The sequence below is a fragment of the Triturus cristatus genome, chromosome 3_1 (assembly GCF_964204655.1).
Source record: "Triturus cristatus chromosome 3_1, aTriCri1.1, whole genome shotgun sequence".
In the NCBI taxonomy this organism is placed as follows: domain Eukaryota; kingdom Metazoa; phylum Chordata; class Amphibia; order Caudata; family Salamandridae; genus Triturus; species Triturus cristatus.
In genome coordinates this window covers 1,181,028,489-1,181,040,584 of record NC_140583.1, presented here as the reverse complement: position 1 = coordinate 1,181,040,584, position 12,096 = coordinate 1,181,028,489, and the positions used below count along the sequence as shown (strand labels likewise).

The following is a 12,096-nucleotide window of genomic DNA, read 5'->3' as shown; positions in this document are numbered from 1 at the left end:
TTCTTAACTATTTTTTATAAGAGGTTTACACTGTGCTGTTGAGAAAACTGGAAAAGTGTTAAACAATATTACAGTCACGCCATACATGAGGGAACAGCTATTCTAATGGCAGGGAAAGAGCCACTATTACTGTCAGATGCAGGCAAATCATTTGAAAAGAGTCAGCTGGACCTTTTTGCGATAGCCTATTTGGGCCTACGGATTATGAGACCATTTGCTAGTTTATATGCTGGCTATTCACAAACTTACATCAGCTCACATTATAGGAAATGGTCCTATTTATTTACAGTTAACAGTACAGAGAGGTTGCCCTTACTTTGTGCTCCATTTTTCGCTAAAGGATTGAGCCTTTTGTGCAAAGTATACGAGTAAACCAATACGTTGAAAGGTTTAGCACAGGGCGCAAATGTACAAGCTACCACATTTGTGGATGATGTCCCCCTGGCATTACCTGCCCACAATAGGTCTTGGAGCTTCAGGTCTTCAAAGAAATTGTGGCCTTTAAGACAAATATGGCAAAATTCAATGTATTCAATATCATGCTCTTGATAAACAGGCTGTAGACCCTCACCACCACAAACCTCATCAGGTGGACCAAGTTCACCTAAGCTTCACATGCTGTACAAAATTAAGAATACAGCAGGTAGGGCTTGTGGAAAGAAGGCCCGATCAGACATACATCAAGGATATGTTCAATGGTGAAACATTTCTGGTAGGAGGTTGTAGATAAAATTCACCACAGCATAGATGTGGCAATAGTCCAACCCTGGAAGCTTTTATCCTAGTTAAACAGTCACATGAAATGTATCTTTTGGAATCCAGGTCGGGAAAATATTTCACATTGGTTCCTGGCTGCAAAGCAAACAATATTGAGCCTATATGTGAACTGACAGCCTACATTCAAGTGTTGTTGCAAAGGTCTAGTATTTGATGGTAAAATGGAAACTAGAACTCAACTGTGAGAGTATTCAATTAATCTATGGGAAAATGGACACCCTGTCCTACAATATTTAATTAGGACCCTAAAGGAGGTAGCATTTTGACTAATATGAGAGTGTGCTAAAAATAGTAAATGTGATAGTGAGTGCGATTTAGATGGCAATGGGCTAGACAACTTTACCACCTACATCAAATACAACTTAAGAGCAGCTTTGCTTCTTGTAAATGTAATGCTAAGCAACAGCTGGGACTGTGGAGTGGAATGGAAGAAAGGCGATAGGTGGGCATGGGGCAGAAAGCAAAAGTAAAAACAAAAGTTGTTGCTGGCTGCCTCCATCATTTAAAGGGAGAATAAAACGTTGGCATAGGGCTTATGTTGCAATAGATGACAATGCACGCCTTCACTGCTGCATTACCTCATGTAAACATTTGAATAAAATTGGACTGAAAATGTACTAAAACAATGTCTCAAATCTGTACTTTGTTTCAAGATGAAGTGCCTGCTGAAATACATTTCTGTACAGTTTTAGTCCATAGCAGCACTTAACAAACAGGACCTACCAGGGTGGCAAGGTCTTCTGCTCTTGTATACATCTCCTCTGTGCATCCATTCAATTTAGGATCACTGTAATCTAGTGCTTTTGTATGGCTGCCTCCTGGTACCCATATTTGGGGTGGCTTCCCCTTCTTTTTCGGAATTTCAGGCTTTGCGATTTTACTGTAGAAGGCACAACATATCAAATATTAGATTCATATTGGAAAAGCATCTAGTCACATAGGCACACATCCCAGGATTAGTCTTTAGACTCTAACAAGAGTAAGCTACCCCAACTCCCTCCTTAAAAGGCTAAGCCTTGTGATCAAATCTACATTAACAAAGCGCACAACGCAGAAACGCCTCATGTGATGGCACTAGACATGAACTCCGAAATCACTAAAAAGAGTCAGCACAATAGGGATTCCTATTTGTTGCCATAACTTTAAAAAAAAAAAAAAAAACGTTTTGTTGAAGAAATTCAGACGACACTTAGCTGCTATTCAGTCCTTCTCTGATGCAGCCCGCTTTCTATGGAATGCTCTACGAAGACCTGAGACAACAAAACCTCCAGCAATTCAGAAAAAATAAAAACCGGTCTATTCAGCCCAAGCATGTTTTCTGCCATTTCACCGGCTGCTCAATTAAACTTCAAACTGGCCCCTGATTTCCATTTTTTCAACGCTCCCTTTCTTCTCATCTTGCAGAAAATACAAATGTTTACTGTAAATTGTACACCTTTCTATATTTTAAGCTAGTCTATTGCTCCTGTACTTGTTGCAGATGTTCACACACTTATTTTTTATTTCCAGTAGATTTTCATAAATGTTTCTTACAAGGAAATCTTCCATTTCCACTGCTGTCCACTTTGTAAAGTGCATTCACAACGTCTCCTGGTAGAGATGGACTATATAAAAGTGTCAAATACATAGGAAACTGCACCAAAGTAACAGACACAAAACACACAACTATGCAATCCCCTTATTTTTAAAACCTGTAAGTTCTAGGAGCTAAATTGTAGCCAAAAATATGATTTAATACTACTACCATGAGCAGAAATTCTGTTTAGGATTTGGGATGCCTTTATGAGCAAATAATATGTGTCGCTGATGTATAGTAGGAGCACTAAACCAAGAGAATGCTTCAATGTTTCAAGGACAATATTATGGTGCTGCCTCCAGGAAATGTCCCGATTGGGCCTTGAATTTATTAAATGTTCCAAACCTAGATATTATCTAACTCTGACTTTCATTACTGGGAAAAACATAACTAGAAAAGTAAGAAATTCCATATTGCACCTGGACTTTGTAAGGATTATTTAAGGACAACAAGACTATCCTAGTCTACATACGCTGCACAATAATATTTTAAAATGTAATAACTTGTCACGGTTATTGGCAAAAAATACAACACAGCTTTAAGGGTAAAACTAAATACCATTTGTGTGCACATTAATATGTAATGTGCAGAGTTTCTAACACAACAGTAATTAAAATAAATAGCTAAATGACAATACAAAATAACCGCTTTTATTGGCTCAATGGCATCTTAAAATTAGGCAAATGTTGATATCTCTACTGTGAATACATATGTGCAATTGAAAATCAAAATACATGCATGCTGTCCCACTGCGTTTTTACATATCGAAGCTGAGCATGTACCAAAGTAATGTACGCTGCTGTCACTCACACTGCCTTCTCTCCTCCTTTAGCATGTTTATTGAAGAGTTTTTGTCGGTTACGTTGGATGATCTCTTCAGAGGTCAGCTCATCACGGTTCAATTCTACAGGAGTATTTTGTTTGGCAGAAGGGGACCCTTTACTTGCAGAAACAGCTACTTCTGCTACAGCCACTAAAAAGAGGGTGAAAATGTATTGAACAGTATAATTAATACAAACCTCTCCAACAAGAAACATTTTATGATACAAGTAAGCATTTAAAATGAACTGCATTTACCAGGATGCTAAGGGGCGAACTGTGCTGGGAGATGAAGCAGTGTGCTCCCATTCCCCTTCAGTTAAAAAAGCTCCCTTGAGCCACTGAGCTGTCAAGCTCTTGGAGATGCACCTGTGCGGCCAGGGAGCGGTACAGAGACCGGATAGGATTGTGGCAGCTATCTCAGCAACCCTGGTGAATTTCGTTTTTTATCTCTACTGATGAAGGATAATAGCCAGAAACACAACCGACACCAACTTTGGAGAAATACTTCAACAAAAATTCAAGTAAGCATTTAAAATGAACTGCACTTACCAGGATGCTAAGGGGCGCACTGTGCTGGGAGGTAAAGTAGTGTGATCCCTTTCCCCACCTTTGGGTGCTCATGACGGAATGGTTCCGTCATGAGCAGAGTACTCCTGTGCTCACAACGAAACCATTCTGTCATGAGTACAGGCGCAGAAAATCCCTCTGCTGCAGACAGCAGAGGGATTTCAATTTTGTTTTTTTTGCTTTGGGAGGTGGGGAAGAGCTTCTCAACCTCCAGAGGCCTGTTTTAGTTTTTTCTTGTAATGAAGATCGCGCGCATGGCACGCTGTCATTACAACGAGAACTAAAATTAAACTTAGTTTCAGTTTCACAATTAGGGTGCTTGTGGGGCTCTCAGCCCCCAAGCACGGAAACCCATGGGAGGGGTATCGTTGGAAAGGGGAGATTCTCCCTTTTCCAATGGTACCCTTCCCTAGTGGATCCCTGCTTGGGGGAGAACACCAGGAGGGCGATCCTCAAGCAGGAATCCACCCACTAGCACCAGGGAGGGGGGAGCGGCCCCTTTGGCAAGGACCTTTGCTACCCCCATAAATGTTTGCCCCAGACAGTCTTTCTAACCCCCCCCCCCCCACCCCCCTGGGAGCAGATGGGGGCAGTAGACTCCAGGGGTTATTTTTTTTTATAGGCCTGGGGTGGGGGCTGCCCAGAATGGTCATCCTAATGCCCCCACCCTACCCCCCAAAGAAGGCAAATGCCCCCTCCCCAGGTCGACAGAAAGCCCACTAGGCACTGACTTTTTCGGAATGTGCCTACCTGTAGATTTTGGGTCCTAGCGCAGCTGGCACCCAAGGAAACATAGCAAAACTATACATTTTTTTTTTTTAAACGAGAGATTTTGACAGTGAAAACTGACTGTATTTTTGCCTAGCTGTAGATTTTTAACCCTAGCTCTGCCAGCACCTAAGAACATCAGCAAACCTATACATTTTTAAAAACTAGACACCCAGGGGAATCCAGGATGGGGTGACTTGTGTGGCCCTCACCAAGTTCTGTTACCCAGAATCCCTTGTAAACCTCAAACTTTGTAAAAGAAAATAAAAAATTCCTCACATTTCTGTGGGGGAAGTTCTGGAATCTGCGTGGATGCACAAAATTCCACCCACCCCGCATTCCCCAAAGTCTTTTGATAAAAATGATACCTCACTTGTGTGGGTAGGCCAACGACCCGCGACAGGAAATGACCCAAAAAGCAATGTGGTCACACCACATTTTTACAGTGAAAACTGAACCCTTTTTGCAAAGTGCCTAGCTGTAGATTTTGAACCCTAGCTCTGCTGACACCTAGGGAAGCCCTTGCAAACCTCAAACTTTGTAAAAAAAAAAAAAAAAAAATCCTCATATTTCTGGGATGGAAAGTTCTGGAATCTACGCGAGTCCACAAACTTCCACTCACCCCACATTCTCCAAAGTCTCCTAATAAAAATGGTACCTCACTCGTGTGGGCAGCTCAAGTACCTACAACAGGAAAGGGCCCAAAACATTGTGGAGACAACAAAGTGTACTATGCTTTCATGAATTTATTGTCCTTTAATTTTCCAATAAAGTATTACGAAACAGAAAAAAATTCCCATCACAAAACGACCTGGTTTTGCAGGGGGGGGGCATCTGTGTTTTTGGCCCCAGGCTCGGCGGCCATCTAGGCAAAACTACCAAACCCACACACTTCTGAAAACTAGACACCATGGGGAGTCCAGTGCAGTATGGCTTGCGTGGATCCCCCAACGTTTCCCTACCCAGAATCTCCTGCAAACCTTAAATTTCGCTGAAAAAAATCTAATTTTTCCCTAATTTCTGTGTGGGAAAGTTGTGGGATCACTGGGCCGACAAATTTCCTTCCACCCAGCGTTCCCCCAAGTCTCCCGATAAAAATGGTACCTCACTTGTGAGGGTGGGCCAAGTACCCGCGAAAGGAAAGGAACCAAAACCTATTGTGGAGACATCAAAATTACCTATCACAAAACAATCTGATTTTGCTGGGGGGGGGGGGGGTCACCTGGATTTTTGGCCCCGGGGCTCGGAGGCCATCTAGGGAAACCTACCAAGCCCACACATGTCTGAAAACCAGGGGAGTCCAAGGAGGTATGGCTTGCGTGGATCCCCAACGTTTACCCTAACCAGAATCCGCTTTGAACCTCAAATTTAGCTGAAAGAATCAGTTTTTCCACACATTTTTGTGTGGGATCACCATGCCCGCACAATTGTCTTAACCCCCCCCCCCCCCCGGTAGTTAAGGTGCTAATTGATACCCGTCACCGCTGCCTGTTTCCCATACTTACTGCTTTGTTTCAACTCCGTTTCAGAATCCGTTTTGTTTCCTCCATCCTTCGTGTTGCTTCCGCCACCCCTGCCATCCATGTTGCTTCTGCCCCCTACTCTAAAGGATTTACAACCTTCATTCCTATTTCTCACCTTATCTGCCCAGCTCCATATGGTCTCACTTTTAGGTTGAAATCTGTTTTTATTTATTTAACCATAAAGATCAGTACAACACTACCCACCTACATCCTCTCGGCCGATGGTGATCGGATGAGAAAGGCAAGACTAGTATGTACAAAGGGTACAGCGTAGTGTACAGAGAACAAGAGGAGTAAAAAGGAGGATCAGTAGACTAGGAAAGATAGAAAGTTGCCCAACAGTAGAAAAGTCTGGCGGGGTGTTCAGGTGACCTAGTGTTCTGCTGGCGTCTCTGCTGGTATTAAGCGCATGATGCAGAGATATCGGGGACAGGACAATTCCCGGAATTCAGTAGAGAGGTATGTCAGGGCAGGCTGCCACATTTTGCTAAAGAGGGGGAAGGCGTTGCATTGCCACTGCAGTTAATTTCTCCATACCTATTATGTCCTTTAATTTGTGTAACCAGTCCATGTGCGACGAGATGGCTGTGGTGCCCCATTTACTAAGAAGGTGGTGTGTAGCCGCTCCAGGCGCAAGGGTAATGGCTCTCCCTCTGTCTGACCGTAACAGGTAAGTGAGAGGGTTTGGGAGGCCTAGTAATATATAACTAGGGAAACTCTGAATGTCCATTGTGTAAATGGCGTTTACGACTTCTAACACACCCTCTCAGAAGGGCTGAAGCTTGGGGCAGAGCAGAGGAGTGAGTGTTTCCCCTGCTGTCCACAGTTCCACCAGCAACGGTCGCTCCCTTTCAGGTTCCACACTGCAATTTTAGTTGGTGTAAGATACCAGTAATGGGTGATTTTTAGGAACATTTCCTTGCTGGTTGTGTTTAAAGCGGACGTTAGGGCTCAGTGTAGTATGTCGCTCCATTCCCGGTCTGTGAAGGACCACTCACATTCCCTTTCCCCTCTGTTCCCCCTGGTGACTGCAGCTGTGAGTGCATTGTATTTAAAAATGTGCAAATGTCACAGAGTTTTCTCGTCTGAATATCTCATGAGAAGCCATTTCTTGAAAGGCGTCCGGGTTCTGCTTGCATGCGGTTGGATCCACGGTTGCATCAACCAGTGCGCAACTGCCAAATATTGCCATTTCACGGTCTCAGGCAGACCATAGGATTCCTGAAGCGTAGGAAGCCCATAAGGCCCCCAGGGTGGAACAGGTCCCCGATACGTTTGCAGTTGGTGTCTTGCCAGACTTGAAATGCCCCCCTCCCCCTCCCCAGATGCTGCAGGCGGAAAGGCGGGGTTGCCTATCAGGGGGGGTTTGGGGTGATATGGGTGTTAAGAGCCCACACTGTAGTTCGACATGATCCCACACACCAGCGGTGGCATGCATCACCGATGAAATAGACACTTGGCAGCCTGTGGGATTTCAGAAGCCAAGGTACCTTCCAGATATGCATGCCTGTGATAGCCTGATCTCTGAAACACCGGTGTTTTTCCGTTAAGGTGCGGGACCACTCCACCATGTAGCGCAGCTGTGCAACTTGGTAATAGCAGCGTAAGTTCGGAATTCCCAGGCTGCCCGCTTGCACTGGCAAGTAAGCACAGGTCTTGGCCAGCCACGTGCGCTTGCCTGCTCATATAAAGTCCAATATAAGTGTCTGAAGTTTATCTACAAGAGTTGGGGAGGCTGAAGCGGGAGAGTCTGCATCACATAAAGAATCTTGGGTAGTAGTGTCATTTTAACAGCAGCTATCCGCCCAAGCCAGAACAGATTATGAGCCTTCCAAGCAGTGAGGGTCGAGCACGTGGTGGTTAGGAGAAGACCATAGTTTTGGGCCACTATGGACGGAAGTGTGGTGTACATTTGAAGTCCCATATATGATATCCAGTCCTCAGACCATTGGAAAGGCATGAGGGGTGCCAAACGGGCCATCTCTGTTGTGGGAATGGCAATACCAAGTGCTAGTGACTTGTGCAAGTTGGTTTTAAAGCCTGACACGACCGTGAAGTCAGCCAACTCAGCCACAACGGCCTTTAATAATTGTTTGGGGTCGGTAAGGGTCAAAAGGACATCGTCGGCATAAAGCATAATCGTATGCTCTCTTCCAGCCATCTGGACACCAGCAATGTCAGGGTTATTTCGTATGCGCTCTGCTAGTGGCTTCATATAGAGCGCAAAGGGCATGGGCGACAGGGGGCAAACACTGTCGCGTCCCATGGGCGAGTGGTCAGAGAGGGCTGCTGCTCCAATACCCACTGAGGCTATCACGTGTGAGTTCAGGTGTTGTGAGGAAAAAATAGTCAATGCGTGCCCCGCTATGCCACCGAGGCAGCCTCCGTGAGCCCCCGAGCTCCGCATGGCCCATGTGGTATCGCTCCGGCCAGCATCTCCCCACGGCCCCAAGCCTCCAGAAGGCCCCTTGCTGGTTGCGAGCGTTGCTGGTGCGGCTCTTGGCCTGCAGGGCCTACGACATCCAGCGAAGCACCAGTATGTGCAACTTAGCTGGTCGCCATCTTGGACACGCCCCCCTGGCCTGATGGATGCACCGATATGTGATCTCAAGGACCACGATTGTTTCCCAACACTGGAGATATCCATACAATGATGTGGTTGTTGCTCATAAAACATCCCATGTGCTGCAGAGAGACCACAATTTGCACAACCAAAATCTTTTACATATTAATTTATTAGAGATCTTTGCAAAGCACAGCACATCGATATGAATCTGCCTCAGAGCAATTGTGATGGAAAGAAGAGGTTCTTCAAGTTACTCTGAAATTTTGGAAGTCGGATTAAGGATTTATTGGGTACACCCGTACACCTCATGCAGGCACAGAGGCGTTCAGGAGCTGACAGACTGCTCCTTCACAACATTTTAACATACACTGATTACCCTTTGGTTTACATCACAGATCCTATCAACAGTAAGTCTCAAGAAACCCTTTGGTGAACCAAAGAACAATATTCCGTTAGTCACCCTGCCTGTGTTTCATGTGAAAACACTCTTCTTTTTTAACACTGTTCTTTCTTAGCTTACAAATACACTTGCGCTCCATACACACTCCAATCTCCCCCACTCCCATCCAAAACAATCCTCCCCACTCCAATCCAAAAAATTATGTCCACTCTAATCTGCTTCACTGCAATCTAAACAATCTGCCTCATTACAATCCAAAACACTCTGCCCACTCCAATCTGCCCTGCCCCACTTCAATCTGCCCTACTCCAACCAAAACAGACTGCCTGATAAGAAACACTGATAATTCACCCCACTGATTAATCGGCCAACTCCACTCCAAAACAGTCCCCGCCACTCCAATCCACTTCAACCTATTACAATCCAATCCACCTCACCCCAATCCAAACCACCCAATTCCAATCCAATCGACCCCAATCCAGCCAAATCCAATCTACCCCACCCCAATCCAGCTCAATCTACCCCAATCCAATCCACCTCAATCCAATAAACACCACTGCAATCCAATCTTCTCCACTCCACCCCAATGCAGTCCACCCCGGTCCAATCCAGATCACCCTACCCCAATCCACCCCACTGCAATCCAATCATCTCATCTCCACCCCATACAGTCCACCCACTCCAATCCACCCCACTACACTGCAGTCCAATCACCCCATTCTATTCCAACCCACCCCACTATACCGCAACCCACCTCAGATCAGTCCACCCTACTCAATCCAATCCATCCAGCCCACCACACTCCAATCCATCCCACTCCACCCCAATTCAGTCTACCGCACTCTAATCCAGTACACCCTTCTCCACACTAATTCACCCCGCTCCAAACCACACTACTCTAGTCTAATCTACCCCACCCCAATCCAATACACCCTACCCCAATTCAATACACCCCACACCAATCTATTCCCCCACTCCTATCCACCCCAATCCGATCCACCACACACAGACCAACCACTCCAATCCAACCACTCCACTCTATTCCACCCCATTCTATGACATTGCACTCTGACACTGCACTGCATGACACTCTCTGCCACTTACTCTGCTCCCCTCTACGAAATGCTACACCCCCTCTCCACTCTACGACACTACTCCGACAAATCCAGTCTAAAACAATACTCTTACCACTCCATTCTAGGACACTGGCAGCTGCACATAGCAACAATCCACTCACATAAACTCCACATCATGCCACATCATTCCAAACAGCATAATTTCACTCAACGCCACATAGTTCCACTGCACATTTTTCCATTCTATACCACATAATTCTGCAAAAAAACATATAAATCAACTCAACACATTTACACAACACATACATCAAATCGACACCATAGAATACCAACCACATCATGCCATAAAATTCGATAGCACACTACAAACTCCAAAACATACCACTACACAACACAAAATACATTCCACATAATTACACTGAATGATAGTCCCACACCACATAATTCCAGTACACTCAAAACCACATAATTACTGTTCATATATTTCCACTGCACACCATGCCATATAATTCCACACCACACATTCACTCCACACCACAATTTCATGCCACACAATTCCACAAATAATTCCAATCCAACCCACATAATTCCACTCCACACCACATACATTCACTCCATAACACATAGGTAAAAGACATTGTCATCTACAGCTCCAATAGCTCTAACTCTCGCAAATGCAAGACCGATTGTCATTGCCAATGTGTGTTCCCTTTCGATTTAAACACATCTGACTGAAAATAATGATGAAAAGCCTTTTAAACAATAAACAAACCGTAAACTATAAACACAGTAACTGACACTGCACCTTTAAGGCTTCCACCATTCCCATCATACAGTGCAGTGTCGGCAGGGCAGTTCATTTTAAAAAGGATCACTCTAGTGAGAGGTGGCTCCTTCGTAATGACGGAGGAGCGTTGCCCCACTGAGTCAGTCAGCAGAAAATAAATTCATAATATAACAATATTATCTTTAAGAAGGTGTTCCCATTTTCCCAACCAGAGAGGGGGGGGGGGGGGGGGGGGAGATCAGGAAGCAAACTGAACTCACCGCGTGGAAATCACAGAGGATTTGAAACAATGCTGGAGGAGTAAGACCAATAGAAGTAACACCAAACTGAGCAATCGGAAATATACACTCCTCGCATGGTGCTGTATTAAGGATTGAGGAATAGTGGTAGTTCTATCCGTTGAACAGACAGCAGAAAAATGTGATATGGGGAACGCAGAGCTGGATTTGAACATATAGGTAAGACTGTTCCTGTTACTTAGTATGACACCTCTCAAATGCTCAGAACACAACTATCACCACGCAGACAAACTGCCATAGAGGATACCCTCTCAGGTAGCCCGAAGTGAACTCACACGATGAGAGGTATTGGGGAATGTAAGGGGATGGAACCTCAAAAGGTAACTATCTCTGCACACACATGCAAATAGAATAAGCTGTGGGCGAGACAATATAAATGATATGGCACCAGACGGTCGGTGCCTTTGACAACAGAAAACATACACTCTAATGTGTGCACCACCATATCTAAGTTACGGAATGGGGTTGTGTCTTGGTTGGTTGGTTGGGGGGATATCAAGACGGGAGGGGGTGGGAAAGTTTACCGCTACGAAATGTTGTGAGGTACATAGCGTGGGAGAGGGGGTACTTAGGAAATGAAAATTCTTTGTTAAGGTTAAGAAAAAATGAAACACACAAAAAAAAACAGAGCATGACAGTATTATGGGTAACATAGGACCATTATTGAACACTTAACACAATGAAACAGACAATTCTGAGGTGCTACACATTAGATTAATTAATGGAACGTACGTGGGCCTAATGACCACAGGAAACTTCGAAAAGTCGTGGCCCACTTCAAACGACACAAAGTCGATTTAGCCATTTTGCAGGAAACGCACTTAACACCCAACACTGCCATTCTGACTAGACCGGAGATGCTGGGGCATTTCTACACAGCGGGCTTTACATCCCATGTGCGTGGAGTCCTCAGTTGTACAGATAGCAAAGGAGGG

The 12,096-nt window shown here is 44.8% G+C and overlaps 1 protein-coding gene across 2 annotated transcripts in view; it reads right to left on the bottom strand.

The window, feature by feature from the left end:
- SRPRA (SRP receptor subunit alpha) overlaps positions 1-12,096 on the bottom strand; it is a 1,746,362-nt gene that overhangs the window by 1,446,303 nt on the left and 287,963 nt on the right. For both annotated transcript variants that reach the window (XM_085646110.1, XM_085646111.1), the window contains exons 5-6: positions 3,164-3,326; positions 1,501-1,657 (exon numbers count right to left, since the gene is read on the bottom strand). In XM_085646110.1, the coding sequence (XP_085502236.1) occupies positions 1,501-1,657; positions 3,164-3,326 (320 nt within the window). The remainder of the gene's footprint in view (positions 1-1,500; positions 1,658-3,163; positions 3,327-12,096) is intronic.